General features: G+C 43.7%; 1 protein-coding gene and 1 long non-coding RNA gene across 3 annotated transcripts in view; one reads left to right on the forward strand and one right to left on the reverse strand.

Moving 5' to 3' along the window:
- Positions 1-3,720: 3,720 nt before the first annotated feature.
- MSC (musculin) lies at positions 3,721-6,635 on the reverse strand. Its single transcript, XM_058699824.1, has 2 exons — positions 5,862-6,635; positions 3,721-4,926 (listed from the first exon to the last, which is right to left on the reverse strand). The coding sequence occupies exons 1-2, from the start codon at positions 6,369-6,371 to the stop codon at positions 4,840-4,842; spliced, it is 597 nt and encodes a 198-aa protein (XP_058555807.1). The 5' UTR covers positions 6,372-6,635; the 3' UTR covers positions 3,721-4,839.
- The window catches only part of LOC131495050 (uncharacterized), a 121,754-nt gene continuing 100,860 nt past the window's right edge, over positions 6,363-27,256 (forward strand). Inside the window, exons 1-3 of one of the 2 annotated variants that reach the window (XR_009253732.1) lie at positions 6,363-6,498; positions 7,201-7,260; positions 11,667-14,340. This is a non-coding gene — a long non-coding RNA (uncharacterized LOC131495050). Of the gene's footprint in view, positions 6,499-7,200; positions 7,261-11,666; positions 14,341-27,256 lie in introns of those variants that run through there. The other variant, XR_009253731.1, reaches the window with a different exon arrangement.

The raw sequence follows: 27,256 nt of genomic DNA on the forward strand, positions 1-27,256 counted from the left end.
AAAATATTTTTAAAAAAAGATCCAAAAAGCATATAAATCTTTTAACAAACTAGGAATGGTCAAAGACAAAAAAGCCTCTTGCTTTTTGCTCCCCACCCCTCCCCATTTCTACTGCTAATAGTAATAGTCAATACAAGATACCGTATTTTCACCAAACGGAAAGTCACTGCTTTTAACTGCTCCATGATCCTCTTTACCACAAGCAATGAAGGACCCCAAAGTTGGTCCATAACCTAGCTTGCTGATAATAGAACTAACAAGGGCTGAGATCATTGGAGATAACCACTACAGTAGTGCTAATTGTGTTTACACAACTACATGTGGATTTCAGGTTTCTGGCGACTTCTAGACCTTCTTAGTGTCATAGACTCACCTTTCACTGTTGTGGGAGAGAGAAGAAAGATAATACAGAGGGCAGATGGAATATAAAAGGAGATTAATGGTGAGTGCAAACAAGTAACCAGTGGCATCGTGGGGGGCCGGGCGCATGGGGGTGGGGGGAACCGCCCTCAGGGGGTAAGCAGAACTGCCCAGTGAAAGGAAAGTAGCTAGGTTCTCTGTTATAAAGGGAGGCAATCCATACATTCTAGTGAATTTTCCCAGAAGTTAGGTCTTTGGCAGTGAGAAGACAATTATTAAATTATCTATTTTTTGCTCTTCCAAACATAACTAAAATGACTTTCTCAGTTATTGTTTTTTCAAAATCAGTAGCCAAGCTATTTACCTATTGCCTATTAAAATAGGATGTGTATTAGTTCTTTTTATGGAGGGGAATATCTTTTTAAAAAACTTATTAAGCATTTATCAAACGTGGGGGGAAACTGTACCTATAAAAAAATCTCCTTTGTAAATTGCGATGGTCAATGTCACTATCTGTTGAAGGAGCCATCAGACTAAAGTGAAGTTGTAACTTGAAGTCCAGGGCAAAAGAATACGCACAAAATCAATTCAACATCCACAACCAAGAGAGACGCCTAGGTGTTTCAAGATTACAGTGCCGAAAGCATTTCTTTTAAAATATTCATCTTAGGAAGAGCCTGTGAAAGGGGATTTTTTGTCCTCTTTGATTGAGTCAGTATCACTAATAATAATGCTTTGGTCTCTCAAAAAGCCCCCTGAAGACTATTTTTCAATTTACTCATTTTTATTTGCTATTCAGTACTTTTTGCATTATAGTCCTTACAGCTTTTTCTCTCAACTCTTCTCACACAGCAGCAGAATCGAATTGAAATAATCCTTCAGAGAGACGTTCTTCTTTTTTTCTTAATCTTCTCCATAGCCAGCCTCAACTCCTATTTCTTCAACCCAAATTCCTAAAGGAAAATAAAGGAAAAAGAGAATAAGGAAGGCTTTGGGCTCCCTTTTTACTACTCAGAGTGCACAATGGTCATGGTCCATCAATAAAAGACTGTTCCAAGGTGCTTAAGACCTCTCCTACAGCCACTGTTGTCCAAGAAGCTTGAACAATTGATACAGATTCACGGAGACTTACTAGAAATTGGTCTCTTTCCTTCTTCTTTTTAAATAACATAATTCTTGGCATTGGACTTTTTAAAGAAACCGTGGAGCAAAAATAATTCTTTTTTTTTTTTAACGTTTATTTATTTTTGAGGTGGGGTGAGAGGGGCAGAGAGAGAGGGAGACACAGAATCTGAAGCAGGCTCTAGGCTCTGAGTTGTCAGCACAGAGCCCAAAGCAGGGCTGGAACTCACAAATTTGAGATCATGACCCAAGCAGAAGTTGGACGCTTAACCAACGGAGCCACCCAGGCTCCAACGGAGCCCCCCAAAAATAATTCTGAAGATTTTTTTTCTTCCCTGTAAAGTGGCAACAGAAATGAGTTTGCATGGTATGACAGTCTGGACACATCAATCAGTGAAGAAGGCCACTTCAGTGTGGGGAGTGGTGATAGAGGAAGGGCAGGAAATCTGTGAGTTTACCCCTGAACTGCCCAGAGAGAATATAATTATAGACACAAATATTTAAATTTTGTTTATGAAAATTTGCCCAAATATTTTGTTTATTCAAATGCTTCTTCTTTTCTGTATTTACTACAAACACAGCCTTTCTTTCTTTCTTTCTTTTTTTTTCTTTTCTTTTTTTTTTTTTTTAACTTTTTCTGTTTCTGCTTTCGTGGGACACTTCTGTTTTATGGTTGTAATCCAGGCATTTTAAAGCTGGGCCACGAATATTAAAGACTGGAATCCTGAAATGCCCCACCTGTTTAAAGTGTCCCCTTTGCCAAAGCATGTCTCCCCACTTTTTTAAGGAGTCATTTAGGGTGCTGCTCACTGCTTATTAGAAGGGTTGTGTAAATATTTTCACATTTATTTCTGATGGCACTCTTCCTAGGTAGGCACTGTTATTATCACCATTTTGTAGGTGATAAAACGGAGGCTTAGAGGGGTTGCATATGGTCACTATTCCGTGGGTGGCAGAGCTTCAATTTCTACTTGGGTTCTGTGGACATTCAAGGTCACCTCAACAACATACCACACTGCCCCCTTCCCTTAAAACGGATCGAATGTGATGGAAACTTTGGAAAAGACACTAACAGCTGGCCTCCAGGAGACACCCCACCCCCAAGAAGCGGGCCACCCAGAACTTATCAGGGGGCCTAAGTGCCTTTAAACCACGATACTAGGGTTTCCCGTCACTACTTAGCAAACCTGAGTTTGCTTTTACCAGAGAGCCCCTAATGCCACAGAAACCAAGTAGTGTAATCCTGTGCCAACTTCTGCTGTTGTGACAGATTAGATCCTGAGGGCCAGGTCCCTCCCCCTGTGAATAAAGCCCAAGAAAATCGTCTCCGAAAGCGGTTATCCAGAGTTTTGGTTTAGTTTAGTTCAAAACAGGAAATCATGCTCCCCAGCTCCCTCTCACCTCCTAAACCCCAGCTGTATTTTCTCTTTCTGGTCAAGAAAACTGCCTTTCAATTTTATTAAATAACGAACATACTCCAAATCAGGTAGTTGTTTAGGTAGTTTTCTCCTTCACACTTTTCCAAATTTTCTAAATGTTCTACAACGAGAATGCAGCTTTAAAACAGACGAGCGTTAAAAAATAAATAAAATAAAATAAAATAAAATAAAATAAAATAAAATAAAATAAAATAAAATAAAAAGACTGGCGTTTGAAAAACCATATGATGGTTTTCCAGGTTATTACTTCTTGAGAATATTGCAGTGAATATGGAAGAAAATAACACGGAAAATGAGGTGGTGTACATTAAAAGCACTGTATAAACATTATTTAGGGGAAGAAAGAAAAGCTCTAACTGAAACACAACTTGGCGCCTTGTATTATGGTTTTATTCTGCCAATTAGACCTGAGACCTACTCCCCACTCCAGTGTGGGCTGTAGGGGTTTAAGCTGGAGAAAGCATCCTGTGTGTGTGTGTGTGTGTGTGTAAGTGTAAGAAGTGTACCTATATTACCCTGTTTGTATACCTTTCAAAGTGGCCCCGGCCCCAAAGACTCTTCTGGTGTAACGAGCCTCTGGTTCTTGTCTTCCAGTAACCTCGGCCTCCAGAAGAATCAAATCATAGAAAGTAATGAGAGTTCCATTTGGAAGCGCAGTAATTTAAATGTGATCACCACCCGTTCTGCAGAGAAAGAACCAATCCCAGCGCAGGGAGCCAAGAAAGCACCTTTAAATGAACTTCCGGACCAAACTAGGTAAAAGGCAACAAAGACCACATTCTGCCGCGCCCACGGCCACTCGGTTTTCACAACGCGTTTTATTATTCATAAAAAAATAAATTTATTTACATTTGCTAGTTGCTGTGGTAGTGCAGCCTCGAGACAGCGGCGCATTTCCCCTGAGCGGGGTCACTGGGTACGTACAGCCTCAGCGGACCACCCAGCGCACTCCTCCCGCGAGGCAGAGCCTGGACGGTGGGCCGGGGGAGGCGACCAGAGCCTGGAGGCAGCAGGCCCGCTGGGGAGGGTCAGGGGCCGGAGGAGGGGTGCTGCAAGGAGGCGTGGGAGGAAGGACTGGACGGAGGCCTGAAGGGGACGCGAGCCTGGTGGGGTGCGGGGTGCGGGGTGCGGGGGTGGGAGGGTCTAGTTTAGACGGGAGGCGGGTGGAGACAGAAGCCTGGCTGGGAAACAGCTGGAGCCTGGGGGGAGTGAAGGGCTTGACTGCAGCCAGGAGGCAGAAGCGCCGGGAGCGCTCCGGGCCAACCCGGGTCAGGTGGTCTGGGAAAGGGCGCCTCCGTCTTTCCCTAGGCGGAGCGGGCGTGCCCCTGCCTCCCGGAGGCTGGGGTCCCGTGGGGGTACAAACCTGGCCCAGGTGTGCCACTCCCCTCTCTTTGCAACTTAAAAACATGCCCCGATGTTGGTCTCGCGTGAAGACTGCTGTCTGTAAAGCCACTCATCCAGAGCACGTTCTAACCACTGCCTCACCGTAACAAGATTGTGCTGGGCAGGGCCCCGCCATCGTATACGTCTATCTGGCTCAGTCGGGAAACTAACTCGTAGGCGGTTTGGCACGACAGCGCGGGGGTCACTCTACACTGCTAAAGCCCGAGGCTGGATCTGGTTGCGCGTTGTAGAGACAGAAGGAAGGTCTTTGGAAAAGAAAACTGTCGTCGCCAGGATCCCCAGCAGCCGCAGCCCTTGGCGCCCTGCGATGACGGCCACACGGCCAGCCCTCAGGCTCTGTCCCCAACGCCCGCCTCACGTCCTGCTCACAGTTCGGGTGGGTGGGGGCTGTCGAGGAGGATTTAGCAGAGTCCGATGGCACTTTTCCCCATTCTCTGGGGGTTCTCATGCTCCCTTCTCTCCGTGGCCCCCAAACACACGCGCTTGAACAGTAACTCCAGCAAGTGACTTCGATCTAAGCGGTGGTCCCACATAATCTGTTGGCTGCGGAAACTTCTTTGGTGTCGGTGTCAGGTCGTCCTGAGACCACGAACGGCCATGTCTGTAAAGTCAAAAGAGAATCAGACATCGAAGGAAAAAAAAAAAAATACCGTCTCAAAGCGAAACCGCTCTCTTAAATGAACCCTGGAATACCCCTGGCTTTGAGTAGCTCAGATTTTATCCGTGTTCTGGGAATTTGGGTATCTTCTCTCCAAAGTGGGATTTTAATTTTACTGGATTTTGATTGCGTGAGACGTTAAGACTTCCGTCCACGCTTCCTCCTGGACTTTGCCCTCAAGATGATTTGGTGAAACTTGCAAAAGTTTGGGATTTTGTGTTTAATTCCCTTCCCCCAGGACGCGCGCGCGCGCGCGCGCACACACACACACACACACACACACACACACACACACCCACACCCCATCATCAGCCCTCCACTCTAAGTAGGAACTGGAATAGGTTCTTTCTCAAGCCTGGAAAGTTGGCAGGTTAGAAAGGGACTTTCCAGACAAATCCCTTTTGGGGAAACCTCTGCTATTCTGCAAGAACTTTTTAACATCCAAAGGCTGATTAAATAGAGCTCGGCCTTCCCTCCTTCCTTTCAGTAAGTAGGGCTCCTTAAATGGAACCTGTCTGACTCTTAGATGGAAAAGCTTGGGCGACAGAGACTTGCCATTGAATCTGCAACCGGGTGGTGGACGCAGATGGCATCGAGATTCACCCCGGAAGTAGGATTTAAGCCAACTGCTGTCACAGGGCAAAGTACCAGGTACAAAGATCAGAATGAAGAAGCACTGAAGGGTGCACGGTTCTTCCCCAGGAAAACGGCCTGGCCCCTCCCTTGACTGGGAGAAACTAAACTGGACTCCTCACCTCCCATTCCAGCACCCCCCCCCCTTTCGGGTTCTTGCCAGGGGGCTGACCCTGCCTGGCACGCGGGAGCTCCGTGAGCATTTCCCGGCCGCTCGCCCCGAGCCTCGCGTGCGGCGCCCCTACCAGGTTCACCGGGTGCACGTAGCCGTTCTCGTAGCGGTCCTCCTGCAGCAGCTGCCGCAGGTGCGCGATGTAACTGGAAGCCAGCCGGAGCGTGTCGAGCTTCGAAAGCTTAGTGTCTGGGGGCACCCAAGGCAGACTGGTCTTGAGCCTGGAGAAGGCTTTGCTCAGCACGCGCATCCGGGCGCGCTCGCGGGCGTTGGCGGCGTTGCGCTGCGACTGCTTGCAGTCGGCCGCCGAGCCCTTGGGCGGGAGGGGCTTCTTGCCGCCGCCGCCCCCAGCCACGCGCGGCCGTTTCCTCTTGCAGCCCTCCGCGCCGCCGGCCGCGCCCAGCGCGCACCGCTCTTCCTCGCCGTCGGGGTCTTCCTCCTCGGCCGAGGAGTTGTCACTGGGCGAGATGTAGCTGCGCTCGGCGCCGCGGAGGGGCGGCCTCTTGGAGGCGGGGACCGGGTACCCCCGCTGCAGCCCCCGCAGCTCCATCTCCTCGGGGTCGCTCACCGAGCCGGTGGACATCACCGCGTCCCCCACGCCCACGCGCGGCCACCTTCCTGCCCCAGGCCAGCCTCGCGGTGTCGGCCTTCCGCTCCCTCTGGCGGAGGCGGGCGGCCAGGCAGCGTTCGGAGCGAGACTGGAGACCCGGGTAGGCAGCCCCGCCGGGGAGCGAGCCGTGCCGCGGACCCGGGAGAGCGCGGGCCGAGGAGTCCGCGCCCCCGCCCAGGCCCCGCGCGCACTAGCGCTAGCTGCGCCTTTTGACAGGACTATTTATTTGTCCTCCTCGGGACAAACCACCCCGGGCAAAGACGAGGGGGTTGGAAAGGGGAGCAAGAGGTGGGGCGGGGGCGTGGAAGGGGTGGGGACCGTTTTTCTGCGCTCAGGATCTGCTGTTGGGGGCAGGGAAGGGGAAGTCTCCGCTGAGCCGCGATTTGGGGCCCCGGGTCCGTGGGACCCTCAGATTGTCAGTGAGAGATGTGTGTCGGGGAAGTGAAGGAGGGGACCTTGTTCGTACCCACCCCACTTCCACGCCCAGCTAGTCTTAGCGATGGCGGAGATTGCCGGACGCTTCAAAGCCCTAGGATCGCGACCTCTGCTTCTCTCCCGGACTTTTCAGCGGAACTGTTTCCCAAGTTCACAACGCATCATGTAGGACTGCCTATCCTGGGCTTGCCCGACCACAGCTTAAGAGCAAAGCAAGCAAACAACACTGACAACAGTTAACCTCTCCCTTTTCCGTCCTCCTTTTCCCCTAACGTGGCTTTATGATTTACAAAGCACTTTTAGTACATTGGTTCGGTTCGTTCCATTTTCAAACATCTGTGACTTAAATGTTATCTCCACTTTGCAGAACTTCAAGCTAAGCCACAGAGATAGAGATTTAAGTAAAGGACCCCCAATCACCGGGCTGGTAAGTAGAATACGGACAGAGATCCGTGTCTAGCATCCCCGGCCCCTCGGTCTTCAGTCGCTAACACGCCTCCCTCACCACACATCACAAGCCGTTATATCCACTGTTTTCCACTGTCTTGAGAATTTCATGCTTCGTTTTGTTTGTAATACCACAATGCATAAGACAGAAGCTCTTGCCCCAACTCTTTGCGTTGTAGTCTAAGGAATCGATTCCTATTTTAGATTGTGTATTGAAGAGCACACTCCGACAAAACAGCATCCAGAATTATGGTGTTCAATGCCAACCAAAAATAAGCTCTCTGCCCACTCCCCTCCCCCAAAGAAAACAAAACAAAACTGTGGCCTCATTATTTTCTAACTCAAAGGACCTTTGCAGTAGGTAGGTGCTCTTGGAATGGGTACTTCACTTTGGAAGGAGGCACCTATGGCCAGCTACTGAGTGCCTGCTGTGCGCCAGTCACTGGGCTGGGCGCCATACGACTGCCCACAGGAATTAAAAGAAAACAACAAAACAACAAAATGATTAAACCACTGCGAGGTTGGGGTATGGTAACTCCGTTTAGCAATGAGGAAACCTAGGCTTCAAACCGGAGTTAGGTGTTTACTTGTCCTTTCCCTGAAAGCTCACAGGCTCCCAAACGGAGCCAAGTGCGAGGAAAGAAATGTGCAGTCAGCCCAGGACAGAGTGCGCAGAAGCCATGGGGCCAGCCTCCCTTCACCAGCAACTCCGCAGAACAAATGCTCCCGGCTTCGTGCCTGAAGTGCCACAACAGGTGGCTGGCCTGGGCTGACTTCATCACTCAGGCATCGTCCACCTTCGTATCCCAGGCCAGGCCTCCCTGGTGGGGGATGTTTCACACAAGCCCTCCTGGTCGCCCTCATTTGTAGAGGTTTTCTCCCTATACATTTTGTCATTTTGTTAAGGGATGGGGCAGGGGCTCCTCTGGGGATCATTTGAGTGAAAATATTGCTCATTTTCCATTCTCTCTGGGCTGGGAAAAGGCAGAGAGTATCCATAGAATGTAGAGTTCTTCATAGGGGTGCTCGAACTTGAACTTGACTTTAGGTGCCACAGGCCAAGGAGGGAAGAAAAAGTGAGAAGGGGGAGCGAAGGATGTAAAAAGGAGATCGTAAGCTAGATTTCTGCATCACCTATTGGTGACTTGAATCTATCAGTATAAATACATAGTCTCACACATTAGAGGCAGGCATATAGGTTTTAAAAATCTGGATTGTTTATACAGGTGCAGAACAAAGTCTTTCTTTAGAAAAGATTAATGGTGGGCAAAGTGCTAGTTTTTCTCTAAACAGTCGCAAAAATCTGTACCCAGTCTCAAAGCTAAGCAGGTCATGGCCAGTTTCTCTTGCTTGTAGGAACTGACTGACCCCAAATGTTTCTGCTTATTTTTTTCATAGCTCTTTCCTTTCTGTTTCTCTTCTCTTCTTTGTGCCTCTTTATCTTTCCGTCTTTCCATTCTTTTTTCCTTCTTCTTTATCTCTGTTCCTTCTTCCCTCCCTTCCTGTGTTCTCTTTCAAGAAAGGCGGCTATTTTCATCTTCTTTCATTATTCCTTTCCCTCCCTTTCTTTCTAGTAATATTTTTCTTTTACTCTTTTTTTTTCAAGTTGCAGACTCCCAATAAAGATCAGGAAGTGTATCTTCAAATGCATTTCATATTAGTGTATAACTGCAGTTTGCTTTAAGCATGTTTGTAATATATGACGTGTGTCACCTCTTTACACTTTGAATATGCTTTTACTTTCCCTTCTCTCTCAATACAACAGCCCCGTGAGCTGAACAGTGCAAGTATAATTATCTCTTTTGAAAGTTCAGCTATTCTAATGTTTTGGCAAGTTGTACACTGCAAATGAATCGTAAAGACTTTATTTTTGTATTTAAAAAAAAAGCATATTGAAAATAATTCCTATCTGTCCATGCTTTGCAACATGTTTTCTTTAATTTTTTTTTAAAGTTTATTTATTTATTTTCAGAGACACAGAGAGAGTGCAAGTGGGGGAGGGGCAGGGAGAGAGGGAGAATCTGCTGCAGGCTCAGCACAGAGCATCACCTGGGGCTGGAACTCATGAACCATGAGATCATGATCTCAGCTGAAATCAAGTCCAGTGCTTTTCCAACTGAGCCACCCAGGCACCCTGCTTTGCAACCTTTTAGATTTGTGGCCTGAATATACAGATATTTATGGTATATATTAATCGTCTTGAAATTCTTTAAGATGTCCTTTTTAAGTAGGCAAGGGAGGCTGGGTGGGCTAAAAGTTACATTATAAAACAAACATTAATACATTTAATAATGTTTTCTAATCCTGGTTTTCCTGCTTATTGGCTGTATGACCTTTGGCAATTTCCTTTTTCTGAGGCCCAGTTTCCTGATCTATAAAATGAACTATCTGTCTCATAAGGGAGAGGAAGGGTATGAGCAAATGCCTGGGCCAGAGCCTGATACATGGAAGAAGTTCAATAAATGCGAGTTATTTTCATCACTATTAATTGCTTTGTCCAATGTCATATAGCTGATAAGTATCAGGTCAGGAACTGACCCAGGTTTTGTACTCCAGGACTTGTTCTGGGTTTTCGATGGCCCCAGGATGCCATTTGCTTTAACCGCAAGCTTCTAGGGTTTGAAGTACGTGATCCCATTTCCCATAGATCTTGTAGGAGACCTCACTGAGGGAAAATGGATGGGCTTACATTTCTTTCTCCAGGTTCTCTTCCCATAAAGTCACAGCACTTCTCCAATCCTCACTCTCCTTATTTAAAAACTGGAATAACATTCCTAAATCAGAGTTATTGAAAGGTTTACATGAAATTGTGGTGTATGTGAAAGCACACTCAGATGTAACACGGAAAAGGCACTTAATATATTAAAATATTTTTAAATGCAATATTTAAATATTTTAAATGGTTTAAAACATTAAAAATATCTAGGGGTGCTTTGGTGGCTCAGTTCGTTAAACATCTACCTCTTGGTTTTGGTTCAGGTCCTGAGCTCATGGTCTTAAGATTGAGCCCTGTATAAGACTCCCTGCTGAGCTTGGAACCTGCTTGAGATTCTCTCTCTCCCTCTCTCCCTCCCTCTCTCTCTCGCTGCCCCTCTCCCACTCGTATGTACATGTGCATGAGCTCTCTCTCTCTCAAAATAAATATTTAAAAATGTATTAAAAATATCTAAAACTTAGGTTTTCTAAAAAGGTAGACCAAGGTAGGTTAATAATTAGAGACCACAGAAAATAGGCCATTTATGGCCACTGCCCCTTCTAACTCTGTTGGAAGACTAGATGCGAAAGTCTGAATTTGGGCTGGTCAGGTGGGTTTAGGGTTTTGGGAGAGGAGCGGTTGCATCTACGTTCTGGGAACACCAGGCCAAAACATTAGTAAGTAAATGCTTAAGAAATGATTGCTGTGACAATGCATTTGAATGGAAAGAGCCCTCCCTACATGACCTTCCTGGTGGTATCTACCTAAAGTCTCCTGATATTCTGAGCCATCTGGATGGCTGAAGAAATTGCCATATCTTTGATCTACAAAAACAGAGTCTCCAATTGGCCAATATGGAAGCCGCTAGCCACAGAAGGCTATTGAGGACTTGAACTGTGGCTAGTCATGTACAGTAGAGTAAAACACACACCAGATATTGAAGACAAAATGAATAAGGTCATGTAAAATACATCATGAATATGTTTCCAAAATTATGTCTAACAATGATGGCATTTTGGATATATTGGGTTGAAAAAAAATGTGATTAAAATTATTTTCACTTGTTTCTTTTTGGTTTTATAATGCAGCTACTAAACATTTCGATTTATATATGCAGCTCAGATTATTTTCTTTTGGATAATGTAGGGATTAACTATGCTACTATAGATGGAGTGTATAAGGTTCACTGTGAGACCAACTCCCACCTACTCAGGACACACTCTCGTGGGAAAAAGCATGATCATTCGGGAAGCACACATGACATCACGTATCTTGTCCCTCATCCCTGTCCTCTCCCCCCTGCACCTCACCACGCGTCCTCAACCTCACATAATCCACCTGACCCTAGAACATGCTGAGAAACACTCTGCCCTACTATGTAACGGAAGCCTTAGCCCTGGAGAAGCATTGAGCTTGATCCCCACCCCCCCCACCCCCCCCCCCCCCCCCAGGCGTAACAGACACTCTGCAGACATCAGCCAGAGTTCCATGGCCCAGTTCATTAGGCTTTCAGTGCTTAAGGAGCAGTACACCTAGGCCAGCGAGGTAAAAGATCTGGGGAACGCTGTGCACGGGCCACGTGGACTGCTAGTCACGTGGTGTGCTGGTCACACGGGGAGCAGGTCGGTTGGAGACACAGTTAGGCCAGCCTCACCCCAGGCCCTGTCTCTTCTTTCTTCGACTACACGAAGCCACGTGCCCAGCTCTAGGTCCCCTGCAGCCTCCATCCCGGGTCATCCAGGATGTCCCCTCCACCCCCACTCCCAGCCCAGGAAGGAAAGGGACTCCTGGCGTTTGGGCGCCACCAAGGAAGCGGCCAAGCACCTGTGGGAACACTTGGAATGGACAAGAGGAGTTCTCTGTCATCTACGACACAACCAGTCGTCCACTGCTGGCTTCTTTATCCAGAAGTTGTGCCAAGATTTTTGCTTCCTTGGAGCCCCAACAGGCCTCAGTGCGTAGACAGGCCAGTGCCTGGACACATCAGGTCTGTGGAGGCTCGAGGGCGAAAAAGTCTGAGTATGTTTCAGAGACCTGATTTTCTCTGCCATCAAGAGAGAAGGAAAAAATCTTCACTGACTGTCTTGACAAGTAAAAATGCAGGTGGCTTTGGGAAAAGATTTTTTTTAAAGCAGTATCTGCGGATTGAAACCGTAAACTCTTCTGCCCCTGGCATGCTGTGGATCTCCTGAAAATGACTTTGCTCCACTAGGAGAGTGAAGCACAGCAGCTCTCAGGGAGAAAAAGCCCTGTGGTGAAGGCCTCCGAAGGAGGCCTGTTTGAAGAATCTCTGGACCTCATTGATTTGGGGGCATCCTGAAGGGTGAGCTAGTCTGAGTGCAGTCTTATTTTTTAAAGAATCTCTTGGGGCGCCTGGGTGGGTCAGTCAGTGAAGCGTCCGACTTCGGCTCAGGTCATGATCTCACCGTTCGTGGGTTTGAGCCCCACGTCGGGCTCTGTGCTGACAGCTCGGAGCCTGGAGCCTGCTTCAGATTCTGTGTCTCCCTCCCTCTCTGATCCTCCCCTGCTCATGCTCTGTCTGTCTGTCTCTCTCAAAAAATAAACATTAAAAAAAAATTTTTTTAATCTCTTGAGACAGACTTCCACTTCTGGGCAGAAGCTAAGAAACTTCTGTGCCAGGAGATTTTTAGTGTTTATCGGCAGTACTTTGGAAGTGTGAAAATATTTCATTATCAAAACACCCCTTGAAATGTAGCACACTGCTCTGGTCTCCAATATGTGGTCCCAAGCTTTGTTAATTGTGGAGTTAACCTGGGAGAGAATGACATCCTGCCATGTGGCTCCTCCCGGAAAGAGCCCCCTTTGCTGTGGACTTTAGAAGATTTCTGCATTCGTCAGCTGAGTGGTCTTGGGACACTTGCTCACCTTCTTGGACTTGTTTCTCTGTGGATAGCCCACCTCCCAGAGACTTCTCAGCGTTCAGGCACCCCTGGACAATGTAGGGCATTGCACAAGGTTAGTTCTTATGTTGTTGTCTCCATCCTCTCTCCTAGGGTCCCATTCTTTTTGTACCCCCTGGAGCAAGAGTCATTCCCCTGCTGAGAGTTGCTTTCGTTTTAGCAGCCCTCCAATCCTCCACGACCCCCGCCCCACCCAGTGCCTCATCCCCTACAGAACACCCAAGTGAAAACTAAATGCCTCCTGGCGCCAGAAGGAAGTTCTCATGTAATAGATACTTTGTGGTGTCAGAGAGCAGGGATTCTGTGCACTTTGTCCACCAGACCCTTAATCAGCTCTTCTGTAAAAGCGGGGCCTGGCTTATTTACATGCAAACTTTGTTTCTCCAGCCCCAAGCCCCTCTGACCTCCAGTTCTAAAATGAGCTCTCATAGATGATCAGGAAACAGGGAAGTGTTTTGGGAAATGTGCCCACTTTTTCTTGATTTTTCCCCCGTTTGGCTTATCTGTGCGGCTCTGCCCAATTAGCAAGGAAAGTGAGCCAATTAACTTGCAGCGGGGGAGAAAAATCCACTCTGTTACATTCCTCTTAAAGTCTGATTCTCAAGCAGAGCTCCTTGAGGATGTTGCAAACATCCTACCTAAGGAACCCTCATGCCTGGTTACATCGCCCTGCTCCCATTCCTTCTTAGACTGCCACATTCTGGCAGCTTCCTTTAGGGAAGAGAGGGGCAGAATTAAAAAACAAACACAACAACAAAAAAAAACAACGAAAGACTTAACTGTAAACTCAATGAAGGCAGAGACTGTGTCTTGTTCATCTGGGTATCCTCAGTGGCTAGCAGCTTAAGAAGGCACTGCCGAAATATGTGGTGATTGAAAACATTCACAAACACATGAGCACAATCCAGCCTTCACCCATAATTAATGGAAGGTGCACACACAACCCGTAATTTGCCCTTCATTTAACCAACTCGGTTTATTCCTATGTACTCTACCCTACTATCAATACTTACAGAGACCCAATTACATTTCTCACTAACTGAATGGACTTTTAAGAGTTATTTCCTGTTTTCAAATGTAGCTTATATATCCGTCTACTTTTCATGTGATATACTTGCGACAGTCCCAGGGTTCATTCCTACTAGCAGAAGGATTACATTTATTATGAACATCCCAGCAGCAAGATCTCTTCTTATAAAAATGAACTCTAGCTTTAAATACCATTTGTAACTTTTTATTCCTGATTGAAAAAAAAAATCAGAATTTTTATAAAGTTGCAGAGGATCACAGACCTACAAAACCTCAGATTACTCTTTTTCTCATAGAATGAGGAGAGAATGGGACCCCTGAAAGTTTCATGGGTTAGCAGAGAAGGAGGACTCAGAAAGACAGGAATCTGTGAGGTGAGAGGAAAACCAAAAGTGAGTAGTGTCATTGAAAACAGGGGAGGAGTTTCAGGAAATCATGGGTGGGGACTTCCAGTTGAGATGCTATGGTAAGATCACGTTTTGAAGCTTCCCTTGTGCTCCAAACACAAGGTAATAAGAGTTAAGATGTAGAAATAGAAAACTAAAAAGACATAGTCATGTTCAAAAGCAAGAAAAAGTATCTCTGTGCACCAGGACTGGAACAGAAACAATGTTGAGTAGGGTTGAAGTTCCTGGTGGGTCCTCAGTGTCTCCTTCAGGCAGGAGTACTCCAGAATTGAGAACCTTTGCAGAGAAGAGGAGCCTAGCTGTCCCCTGTGAGGACGGAGACTCCCCTGGGTCACTCCTTAAATTAGGATGCTGGAACAAGGTGCTTGCAGCCGCTAAGGAAACACACAGAAGCAGGCCTAGCCGGTGTATTGGCTCTGCGACTGGGTCATTTTCAATTGTTTTAGTCTCTTAATTATGGGTCACATTTTTCTGCTTCTTCACATGCCTGGCAACTTTTGTTTGGGTGCCAGACATTATAAATGTTGTCTGTTGGGTTCTGGATATCTCTGTATTCCTGTAAATACTGTTGATCTTTGCTCTGGGATTCAGTTAAGTTACTTGGAAATGGTGTAATCCTTTTTGGTCTTCCTTTGGAGGTTGTTAGAAGGAATCAGAGCAGGGCTCATTTAGGGCAAATCATTCCCCTACCAAGGTACGAGTCCTATGAGCACTCAACCCAATGCCCTGTGAATTCTGAGATTTTCCAACCCAGCTGGAGCGGGTATTATTCCTGGCCCCGTGTGAGTACCTAGCACTGCTCCCTTTGATCTCTTTTGGTGGTTCTTCCTTCAGCCTCTGGTAGTTATTGATCAGCTGAACACCCCAGGGGGCCCTCTGCAGGTCTCTGAGTTCTGTCCCTGGGTAGCTCCCTGCTTTCTGGTACCCTGCTCTGTGAATTCTAACTGCCTTGTTCTCTGCAGTCTCTCAGCTCTGTTCTCTCCATTCAGGGAGTCTGCCTGGGTTCTCCCTTTCTGCTCCTTAGCTTGGAATGTTCTGGCATGACAATAGCTGGAGAAGCTATAGCGATTTTAGGGCTTGCGTTATTTGTTTCCCTTCTCTTAGAGTCCACTAACCACTACCTCATGCCCAGTGTTTTGAGAGTCTCTATTTCTTATATTTTGTTTGTTTTGTGGTTGTTTCAGGTGGAAAGTAAGTCTTATCTATTTTGGCCACAAGTGCAAGTCTTTGGACTTCTACCTTTGTGGGAAACTAATTTTTCCTTTTTTTTTTTTAAGGATGAGAGTTGCTTAAACATGGTTGTATTTTGATGAAGAGATTAAAGATATTAACAAATATGAGAAACAGAAAGGAATAGTGATGGGCTAACTTCTCAGAGGAGGTGGAAAGAATAGGGGCAGGGGTTGGCTTTGAAAAACAAGAAATATACCTCTCTGCCTAAAATGAGATGAAAATAACGTGGGTTGCCAATGTAGATCAGCAGAGGTTTGTAACAGGAAGTTTGAGAGGTAAGCTCCCAATGGTCTCTGTTTTCTCAATAGAGTATAAATTCAGGTTACTGACTTGAGATAGGGGAGTAGGCATGAGGTATCCAGATTTTAAACCGTGAGAAATGTGAGAAGTAACCATTTTAGAGACTATAAGAAAGGTCTGATGAGGTGTAAGGAAAATTATTTGAAAGAAGTGTTAAGGGCTCTGATGAGGTTGACTGATTAGCATTTAGAGCCATTAACAACTGTGAAGTAATCTAGCATAGTGGCTGATACGTAGTGATTTTCAGTTAGAAATAGCTGAATCTTGGTAATAAGATTGCCTGTTTACATCCTTGGTAACAAGAACTGGCAAGAATGAGCCATTAGTGGGTGAGTTAGGTTTTGATGAGGTTAGAGAGGCAATTTAGGAACATGATGTCTAGGGGAGCCACTCACAGAGATTTAGATGAAGCCTCTATAGTTGGAGACCCCTGATATGCAAGAGAAAGACAAAACGAAGGCATACTTACATATTACATATATATATATATATATACTTATATATGCATATATATATATACATGTATATATATATTTATATATGTATATATATACATGTATATATATATGTATAATTTTATTTGGGGGTTAAGTGAAGAGGGAAGGATTTGGAGAGAGGCGGTAACACTATGTTGCACAAGACTTGAGGGTGCCATTGACATAGAGTACAATGTGAAAGAATCGGTATATTTCTTCTATTTTTTCCGTTGTGCTTTGTCTATATAAAAGACAAAAAATCTATAAATGCAGGCATACATGCATATATAAACACAAACTATTCTTCAAAATTTAGGTTGAGAGTATTAGCAGATTTCTCTCGATACATCCCACAGCCACCTAGGTCACAGCAAATAGTGGGTATTTTACATCAATACTAAACCTCTGATTTCTTAATATTAGCCATAGGGTATGGACTGGCATGTGATGTATAATTTAATGGAGGGAAAAGGTGAAATAGGTCAGATTGTCTGTCCTGCCATGGACCTTATTTCCTTATTCTGCATACTAAATTTCAGTATCTCCTCACATTTTACAATAAACATATTGAGGTTAACAGAGGCAAAGTCCCTTGCTGAGAATCATGGAGATAGTTGAAGGGGAATTCAGAGTCCTGGGATAGAAGTCTAGCACTCTTGTTACCATATCATGCCCATGATGGCTAATTTTATGTGTCAGTTTGGCTATGATACAATATCCAGATATCTGGCCAAACATTATTCTAGACGTTTTCATGAAGGTGTGTTGTTGTTGTTGTTTTTGTTGTTGTTGTTGTTTGTTTTGGGTTTTTTTTTTTTAGATGAGCTTAGCATTTAAATCAGTAGACTTTGATTAAAACAGATTATCCGCTGTAATGTGAGTGGGCCTTATCCAATCGGTTGACTATCTTAATAGAAAAAGACTGACCTCCCCAGAGGAAGTGTAAATTCTGCCAGGAGACTGCCTTCAGACTTGAACTCAACTCCTTCCCTCCATCTCTAGCCTGCTGGCCTACCCTGTATCTACTGTTCTTGGACAAAGTATGCTAATCCTAGACAATTTAGTAAGCAGGATAATATGTAATGCTATGCACTCTGTGCTTAAATTGGGAAAATTAAAATTATGAAGGGATATTGAATCTCATAGTTCTTGAAATTTAGTCCTTATTTTCAATGTCATGGAAAAATTATTCTATCCAGGGAGGAAAATGTTCCAAGTAACTATAAAATATCAAAACATTGACTTTTCATATTTCTTTTAATATTATCATGCTACTTTGTCAAAAAATATAAATTTTAATTAGAAATTTTTCTTCATGTCGCTTGGATGGATATAGCCATCTTTCTTTTAATAGAATTATCATTTTTCAAATCACAAAATTCACCCTTTACAAATATGCAGTTCATTGGTTTTTAGTCTATTAACAGGTTGTACAACCATTATCATTATGTATTTCCCAGACATTTATGTCATCCCAAAATGAATTCCTATACCAATTAGCAGTCAGTCCATGCCTCTTGGAAACCACTAATGTTTCTGTTTCTGTGTGTTTGTCTATTCTGGACACTATTACATAAATGGAATCATCTAATTGCATTTATAGGCCATTCATATTATAAGTCACAGACCTTTTGTGCCTGATTTACTTCACTAAATATGATGGGTTTTTTTTTTCAAGGTTTACCCATGCTTTTCATGTAATAGCACTTCATTTTTATATGGCTAGATAATATTCCATTGTTTTTACATACCAAATTTTGTTTATCCATTCATCAATTGATGGATGTTTGGTTTGTTTCCACTTTTTGGCTGTTGGGAATAATGATGTTATGCATATTTGTATACGGTGTTTTGTAGAACATATGTTTTCAAGTTTCTTGGGTATATATCTAGGAATGGAAATGCTGAGTCATATAGTAAGCTTATATTTAACTTTTTGAGAATCTATCAAAATATTTTCCAAGGCAGGTATACCATTTTATATTTACAGAGCAATGTAGAAAGTTTCCAATTTCTCTCCATTCTCACCAGTACTTTTTATTGTTTTTTGTTTGTTTGTTTTGATTATAGTCCTCCTAGTGAGTATGAAGTGATGATGTTTCATTGTGCTTTGGTTTGCATTTTCCTAATACCTAGTGATGTTCAACATCTTTTTGTGTCCTTGTTGACCATTTGGGTATTTTCGGAGAAATGTCTATTCCAGTTCTTTGTCCATTTTTAAATTGGATTGTTTGTCTTCTTGTTGTTGAATTATAAGTATGCTTTATTTATTCTGGATAAATACATGATTTGCAAATATTTTCTCCTGTTCTGTGAGTTGTCTTTTCGTGTGATTCTTTCCTTTAAAGCACAAGAGTTTTTGACTGTGACAAAGTCTAATTATCTGGTATTTTCTTTGATTGTTTAGGTTTTGGGTATTGTCTAGGAAATGATTGTCTAATCTGTGGTCACAAAGATTCACTTCTGTGTCAGCAGTAATGTTCTCCCTTTAATTGCTGATTTTAGTAATTTGAGTGCCATATCTTCATTTTGGTCATTCTAGTTAAATGTTTAATTAAGTTGACTATTCTTTATTTCTTATTCTCAGTTTTATTTCTGCAGTAATCATTGTTTTGTCCCTTTTGCTTATATTTGGTATGGTTTATTACTCTCTTTTCTAGTTTCTTAAGGTAGAAGGTTAGGTTATTGGTTTGAAGTCTTTTTTTTATTCTTTTTTAATATAGGCATTTATTATAAGCATGGTGGATAATTTTATATGTCAGTTTAGACTAAAGCGTGCTCAGATAGCTGGGAAAACATTTTTTCTGGATGTTTCTGGGAAGGTGTCTCCAGCAGATTAATATTTGAATCATTAGAGTGCATTAAAAAATACTGCCTTTACCAACGTAGACGGGTGTCATCCAATTCCTTGAGGATGTGAATGGAACAAAAAGGTGGAGTAAGGGCAAATTCACTCTCTCTGCTTGAGTTGAGGTATCTGTCTTCTGCCTTTGGACATCAGCTGGGCTATTTCTTAGGCCTTCAGACTCAATCTGAATCACACAACCAACTTTTCTGGTTCTCTAGCTTGCAGATGGCAGATGTGGGGACTTCGCAGCCTCCCTAATCTTATAAACCAATTCCTATAATAAATCTTCTCTTATATATATATACTGTTGATTTTGTTTCTCTGGAGAATCCTGACTAATACAACAGCTATAAATTTCCCTCAAGCACTGTTTGTGTTGTATTCCTTAAGTTTGGTTTGTTGTGTCTTTAGTTTTTTTCATAAGTATTTTTAATGTGTTGTATGTATCACACCATACCTAAGTATAACATTTTCTTTTCAAAGTATTTTCTGATTTCCTTTGTGATTTCTTCTTTGACTCTTTTTTTTTTAAAGGAGTGTTGCTTACTTTCCACATATTTTTGAATTCCCAAATGTCCTTCTATTACTGGACAAATACTTTGTATTATTTCAATCCTTTTAAATTTATTGAGACTTCTTTCACGATGTAACATACATTCTATCCTGGGGAATGTTCCATGTGCACTTGAGAAGAATGTGTATTCCACTGCTGTTACATGCAGAGTTCTATAGATATCTGTAAGGGCTACATGGTTTATAGTATTGGTCAAGTATTCTGTGTCTTTGTTGACTTTCTTTCTAGTTCTGTCCATTACTGCAAATGAGGTATTGAAGCTCCAACTTCAATTATTGTTGAATTTGCTAATTATTCCTTTACTTCTTAGAAATTCTGTTTCGTGTATTTTGGGGCCCTGTTGTTAGGTTCTTCTGGCTGCTCAAATATCCTGTTGAAACCCCTTTAGTGAACTTTTCATTAAGTTTAGATATTTTTCAATTCCAGAATATCTTTTGGTTCTTTTTAGAATTTTTTTAGTTCTTAGACATGGTTTTCTTTTAAAAGCTCTTTGCACATATTTAAAATAGCTAATTTAGGGGCACCTGGGTGGCTCAGTTTGTTAAGCATCTGACTTCAGCTCAGGTCATGATCTCGCAGTTCGTGAGTTCAAGCCCTGCATCAGGGCTCTGTGCTGACAGCTCAGAGCCTGGAGCCTGCTTCAGATTCTGTGTCTCCCTCTCTCTCTGCCCCTCTCATACTTGCACTCTGTCTCTCTCCCTCTCAAAAATAAATAAACATTAAGAAAATAAAAATAAAATAAAATGGCTAATTTAAAGTACACGTATAGTAAATCCAGTGTCTGGACTTCCTTGGGGATAGTTTCCTATTGGTTGCTTTTCTCCTCCTCCTGAATGGGCCATACTTTTATTGTTTGTTTGCATGCCTCATGATTTCTTTGTAGATAACTGGACGTTCAAAATAACATAATGTGGCAATTCTGGAAATCAAATTCGTCCTCCTTCCCAGGGTTTGCTGTTGTGTGTTGTTGTTTCTGTTTAATGACTTTTCTGTGAAGTCCGTACTCTATGTCAGGTGTGGCCACCGAACTTTTTACTTGGTTAGCATAGTGGTCCACTAATGATTGGACAGAGGTTTCCTTAAATTTCTGAACTGCTAAATCTCCCAGTCTTCGCTGAGGGACTTTCTCTGTGTGTTGGGGCACTACTTCAATGCTTGGCCAAATAATTTACAGTTTTGCCTTAGCCTTCACTTCCTGCTTGCACAGAACCTCAAGGTCAGCCAGAGGTGAGAGTTTAGGGCCTTTCAGGTCTTTCTTAATCATATGCACAGTTCTGGGAAGGTGCACAGACCTACCTGCGTTTGTGACTTTCTCAATCCCCAGGAGCATCTCAGAGCTTTTCAAAGCCTCTATGGAATTCTCATTCCCCAGAGTTTTCCTTTTAAATTTTTGATTAGCCCATTATTTCCCCCAACTGTTATTTACCTCTTTAGGCTGCTTCAAAGTTAAACAATTGCCTATAATGGCTTCTGATAATGTGCCTGGGGAATAGATTGTTTTTGCACTGAATGAGCTCTGAGTCAGGTTAAATAAAGACATCTTTACAAGTAGGGTCTTCCAGGAACTAACAGGTCAAATAATGACAATTCTCTTGGAATGAACTTTCATAGGAGTGCCATTTTCTACCTTCCAGTGGCTTCAAGGCTGCTGGGTTTCACTGTGATTTTGAGCTGTCCATTTTCAAGGCTACTGTGGCGTCAGAGAGGAGGTATGGGAATAGGGTAAGTTAAAATGCCACAAATCACACAGTCCTTTCCAAGATTCAGATGTTTTTCTTTAAAAAAAAAAAAAATACTACCCAGGTTGCTGGAAGCCTTTGGTTAATTTCTAGCATTCTGAAAATATTGATTCTGACAATTTTGGTGAGTTTTCTTATTGCTTTTATGGAGAAAAGACTTTTTGGAGGTCCTTAATCTGCCATTTTTGCTGACATCATCCTCTTTCCCACTGAATCTTGATATATATTATGTATGTCATTAGATCTAATCATAAGGGCAATAAATTAAGTGCCAATTCTCCTGTTCACCTGTAGGAAGGAGAATGTTAAGAGGTCCCCCATATGTTGAGGAATTCGTGTTCAGTCTTTTCTGAAGTTTTTAACTTCCCTTGATGCAAGAATCAGGCAGACCAGTGGAACCAAGGAACAGCTAGCTGCAGGGATTCGAAATGCTTGTTTAACACATTCTCATAGGTAAACACTCTCCTGTGCATTTGTGTTTTAGCCTCTTCATCTTCTGAATAGCTTGTCTGCGGTGAGACTTTCCCTGGCGGGGGCTGAAACATTCTCTTGAGAGAAGTGGGTGTAGGAACAGCTGCGACTCAAAGGCTTTCCCTCCAGATACAAGAGGAAAAGCTACTTAGAGGAAGAGGTGGGCTTAACTATTTGCATCTATGCTTATACAACTTGATATTCTCTGATACTTTTACAAAACAGTCCCTAGGTGAATAAAAATAAACAAAAAGTATTTAGCTTCTTTTATTCTTATCTCCCAGCTATGTTCACGTACAAGCACAAGTCTGTCGCTACTCCCGAGTGGTGGCGATTCTGGAAATCAGTAGTCATTCCAACTCTGGAAATGACAATAGTCATTTAACATGTATTCAATCAATACATTCTGTGATGAACCCAGTTAAATGAAGTTCACTCTTTCGGCAAAGACATGGTGAGCATCTACTATGGACTAGGCATGTGATTACATTTGGCCATCATTCTCCAAGAATTCCAGAATTCTATTTCTTCTATATCTTGGTTGCAAACATGGACTATGGAATTGACTGTATTTTTACTGCCCCTTCTTTTAGTATAAACACAGCACAAAGTGATCCAATGTCACACAAAATATTCAAGATTGTTGTGTTTCCTCCTCTCACGCACAGACGTGTGAACACACACACATGTGTGCATGTACCCACACACAAAGCGAAATAGAAAAACTACCTATAAAACCAAAGGATGTTAAGTGAAAATAGTTTCTTAACCTCATACCACTTCCTAGTATGAGACAAGGAATACTAGAGAACGGGTCATCAGTTAGTTCTTTTTTCCGCTGGTGTTGCTCAACATGCAGAGACATACTTCGATATTAATTTGAGACAATGAGATTGTGGGAAAATTTTCCTCTTGAAGGATCCCACCTCTACACCAAATATGTTCGGGGTGCCATTTCCAAAGAGATCTCATTACTTTGTCTGGTTTAGTATTCGGAGCGGTGAGATTGTCAAGGCTTTCCTGTTTACTGGCTGTCACCTTGTGTCCTCTCTGTCCACAAGCAGACACAGTTTGCATGTGGCTTGATATTCCCAGTTATGTGGGGGAGGGTGGGAACACTGACAGCTGCCAGAACGGCTGTGGTGGTGGACGGCTGGATGCAGGTGCATATGCTGCCTCAATTTGACAGGCTTTCAGGCTTGCATTATCTCTAGTGATATCCAATATCCTATCCAATAATGTCCTTAAAAACAACAGAAGCAGCACACTTACACGTATTCACCAGGGCGTAGAGTTCCATAACGTTCACTCAGATCTGCACGGATAAAACATCTGCAATGTGTTATTTTTGTGATCTGCCTGGTCACAGTGTCACAGTAGCTTAGAAATTAAATCATGCACCTGACATTATGATACTTTGTTATCTGAACGATTTTCTTTTTGCCTACATCCTCTGTAGTACATAAGGATTCGACCTCTTAAGGTTTTATAACAGTTCCTTGCCAGAGTTGTACAAGGGATAGGTAGTCACTGCTGACCGAGTTATTCTTCTCGTGGAACGTTAGTGTGCCCCTGACTTTGAGATTCTGTTCCAGTGTCCGATCACTTCAGTTTAGTCCCCCTCTGCCATGAACTCACTAGGCTGTGGTTGAGTCTCTTAACTTTCTAAATCTCTATTTTCTTGGCTGTAAATTAAAATGAATAATCCCTGCCTGGCAGTACCACAAGGCAGGCGGAAAATGAAATGATGAGGACTAATGTGCAAGTAGTTTGGAGATGGCTGTCAGAGGTAGACCAGAGCCAAAAATTACCTCTCCTCTCTGTCAGGTTCTCACCCATAAGAGAGGAATCACTAGCCAAATGGGGGTCCACAGGATCATCATTTTAGGCAAAGAAGTTGCGAATAAAATTCTCGGCCCTGGGAAGTCGAGATTGGAAAATGTGGCTTAAACCTGAGGCCCAGATCGGGTTTCCTCTCACCCAACCCAAAGAAAAACCTCTGTATTTACAAAGAGAGCCCAGTCTGCTGTGCAGCCTTCCAGTCCCACTTACTTGAAGTTCAGAGATGGCTTCTGGAGGGCGGGAGGAACTGGAATGCAGAGAGAATGGCAAGCATCCCTACTGACTGGAGTAAGTTCTCCCAACGTGGGCTAGTACTCAGAGACATGAAGCACTATGGCTGGCACCAGAGTAGGAGAGGGAACTCACTGCCTTAGCACAGATCTGTCAAAGGGAACTAGATGCCGGGCCACAGGTGAGCACAGGCTCTAGTGGAAGCCAGGCTCCCACCAAACAGATTAGCACCTCTCCCCACTGAGGGGGTGAACAAGCAAAGGGAGAAAGAGGTTGGGAGTGTTGGCATCGTCTCTCTCCAGAGTGAGGAAGAGACCGTACGTCTGCTCCTCTGTGGATTTATGACGGAGAACGAGAGTCTCTCCCTCTCATCCGACCATGGCAATGAGATGTGCACATGGCTTAGGGTTTGCTTTTATTGGGTTCGCCTCAGTGAAAAGCCTGAGGAAATTGTTTATATAAGGTACATTAGAGGCTACTTACACAGTCCCCTAATTTTACAGTAAGAAGGGGCCAAGAACAGGTTGGTGACCAGCTCAACTAGTTGATGGCAGTCGTCTCGTTCTTAGGAAGAAGATTAGATCCGGAAAACAGGGCACTCACCAGGGAAGGTGAGAGGACTTTGGTGAGAGGATGTGGGTTGCCATCGTGAGAGCAGCGGGGTACCCCGGGGAGCAAGGGAATGTGTTCTCATACAGGAGAGGGAAGAGGGAAATGGATGTGAAGGAGATGAAGGTCATAAGTTTGTTTAAAGCAATTTTATGCAAATGTTAAATTGTAGCTATAATGGAGATAACCAAGTTAAGCCATTAGCATGATTTTCATTATGTGAGGAAGGAATAAGTACTTCCTTCTCACTGCCCTTTGGAAGGTGCATTTTCTTCTTGGTAGTATTTATCCTTCAGTCCTTATGATGGAAAAAGTACGCAGGATTCCTCTGGGAAGTGGGATTCTCAGTCCACCTGGTAAAAGTGGGGCTGGCCTACTCCCAATGCTAATGGGCCGTGTGCCGACTTAGACCTGGGCAGTCAGAACATTTCCTTTCTCTACCTTGGGAACTGGTTCCAGGAAGGGCATGTGACCCAGTCCGGGCAAATGACAATCTTTTCCTGAACCTCTTACAAATGAAAATTCCCTTTGCTGGAGAGTTTGCAGCTGAGGTCGTGTAATATAAACAAAGAGCTACTGTTGACCGTCTTGTCACCATGAGGAAGGAGTCGCTTTGAGAATGAAGGCAGCCCAGAGAAAAATGAAGCTGCAAGATGGGGAGAAACCTATGTTTTATTATATCTTTGAGTGTCTTAATCGGACATATCCAAGGACAACATCCCACTACAGTTTTCGGTTACATGGGCCAATACATTCCATACATGCCTTTGTTTTGGTTTAAAGCACTTTAATTAAGATTTCCGTCACTTCAAGTCAAAAGAATCCTAATTCACTTTGTCTTTGGTACCTCTCAGAATGTTATATGAGGGCATCTTTTTTTCTCCTCTTCTTTCTTTTTCCTCTTTATTCATCCAGGTATATCTCAACCTGAATAATAAAGCAAAGAATCAAATCCTGTTTTTTAAAGGTCAGGAGAATGTTCCATTTTTCAACAATATTAGGCTATGTCTTTACCCAAGACTGTCTTCGGGTTCACAGCATGGTTATATCAGAAAAGAAAGCTTTTTGTAGTTATTTACTGCTGCATCACCCACCACCCCAAAACTTTGTGCTTATAGCAACAATCATTGTATCATATTTGGTGATTTCGTCTGTCAGGAATTTGTCTAAGGATCAGCCAGGCGATTTTTCTTCTCCACATGGTATCGACTGGGGTCACTTGGAGACGTTCAACTGATGGCTGGCCTGGCTGAGACAGGCCAGGATGGCTTATGCCTGACATCTTGGTGAGGATGGCTGGAAAGCTGGGTTCAACTGGGGATCCTTCCCATTTAGCCTCAGGGCTTCTTCACATGTTCTTTCACGGTGGCTCAGGACTTTGTGAGTGATTGTCCCAAGTGGTCCTGGGTGTCAGCTGCGAGACCTCTTGTAACCTAGACTCAAAAGTCAAAAGATGTCATTTTCACTCCATTCTGTTGGTCAAGCAAGTTACTCAGGCCAAACTAGCTTCAAGGAGGAAAGGAATTAGATAATTAAACTCCATCTTTCAGTGACAAGTCGCAAGTTGTCTGTTGCCATCTTTAATCTACCACAGGGTGGGGTAGCAGTGAGAAGAGCTTGAGCTTTGGGCTTGGACAAACCTGTCTAAGCAGAGCTTCATCATTCCCTAGCTGTGATTATGGAGATTATGTGTAAAATAGGGAATACTAAAACATCATGTTGAGAATCAAGTGAAACAATTTGTGTCAAGTGTCCCAGGACAGTGCTTGCTACCTAGTAGTCATTCAGTAGGTTGTATTTGGATTTCTTTAGAGAGATCTAAAGCCTTGATTATATGTTTTCTTTCTGCCACTTTGTGGAGGCGCTCATGAACTCTAGGGGCCTCTTCTTGGTTCCAGAGCTGACAATGTTGCAGATTGTTGCAGATACTATCAGTCTGCCTGGGGCCAGGATCATTTACTTCCCTAGACGAATGGTGTCAGCAGAAGGTAACAAATTCAGCATCTTTCTGCGGGACTGCAGTTCCTCTGCAGCATGGGCTTTCTCACCTCACTGTAGCCCTGGCCACAAGCTAGACTCAGATCAGGTCTGAGTACAGCTCAGCATGTGCTGACATTGAAGGGCATTAGAAAAGCCAGTTGAGGGGCCCCTGAGTGGCATGGTCGGTTGAGCGTCCGACTTCGGCTCAGTTCACAATCTAATAGCTTGTGAGTTTGAGCCCTGAGTTGGGCTCTGTGCTGACAGCTCGGAGCCTGGAGCCTGCTTCGGATTCTGTGTCTTCCTCTCTGCCCCTCCCCTGCTCACGCTGTGTTTCTCTGTCTCTCCATAATGAATAAACATTTAAAAAAATTAAAAAAAAAAAAAAAAAAAGAAAAGAAAAGCCAGTTGAGAGCTCAGCAGTTCATCTGTGTAGAAATCTCATCTGTGACATCTGGGATCCCCGTCAGCCTCAGAATTCCCTTGATATTGACGTCAGTGTTCTACATTCGTGAAGTCCCTTCGTCTAGAGCCACCACCCCCCTCCTCTCTTTATGTCATCATAATCATAACAAATTGGCTGTACATGCTGGCTGTCTGGGAGGGAAATAAATTTTATGGTTC

Source organism: Neofelis nebulosa, chromosome 14 (genome assembly GCF_028018385.1).
Source record: "Neofelis nebulosa isolate mNeoNeb1 chromosome 14, mNeoNeb1.pri, whole genome shotgun sequence".
In the NCBI taxonomy this organism is placed as follows: domain Eukaryota; kingdom Metazoa; phylum Chordata; class Mammalia; order Carnivora; family Felidae; genus Neofelis; species Neofelis nebulosa.